Source organism: Penaeus monodon, chromosome 25, assembly GCF_015228065.2.
Source record: "Penaeus monodon isolate SGIC_2016 chromosome 25, NSTDA_Pmon_1, whole genome shotgun sequence".
NCBI classification, from domain to species: Eukaryota; Metazoa; Arthropoda; class Malacostraca; order Decapoda; family Penaeidae; genus Penaeus; species Penaeus monodon.
Window position 1 is genome coordinate 38,105,384 of NC_051410.1, and position 278 is coordinate 38,105,661.

At 48.6% G+C, this 278-nt stretch overlaps 1 protein-coding gene across 1 annotated transcript in view; it reads right to left on the bottom strand.

The window, feature by feature from the left end:
- Positions 1–278, bottom strand: part of LOC119589391 — a 16,243-nt gene that overhangs the window by 2,385 nt on the left and 13,580 nt on the right. The window contains 1 exon segment of the mRNA XM_037938006.1: positions 101–240. Within this exon segment, the coding sequence (XP_037793934.1) occupies positions 101–240 (140 nt within the window).

Genomic DNA, 278 nt, shown 5'->3' on the forward strand with positions numbered 1-278 from the left:
ATCAAAATTGAATTATCATTGGCGAATCCCACCGCCAAAACAAACACAAAAACCACAATACCACAAAAAAACAACCTTCCTCTCGAGGGCCCTGACTGACCTGCACTTGGCCTTCTACAGCCTTATCCCTGAGAGCAAAGGAGGCTTCGAGTCCAAGGGCGTGGATGGGCGTGGAAAAGTGCAAATTCTTCACTGTTAAAACTCTGTCTCCTTTGGCCGGCGTTCGGTACTCCACGGTGCCTGGAGTTGGGAGAGATTACAGATTACAGACTAGTACG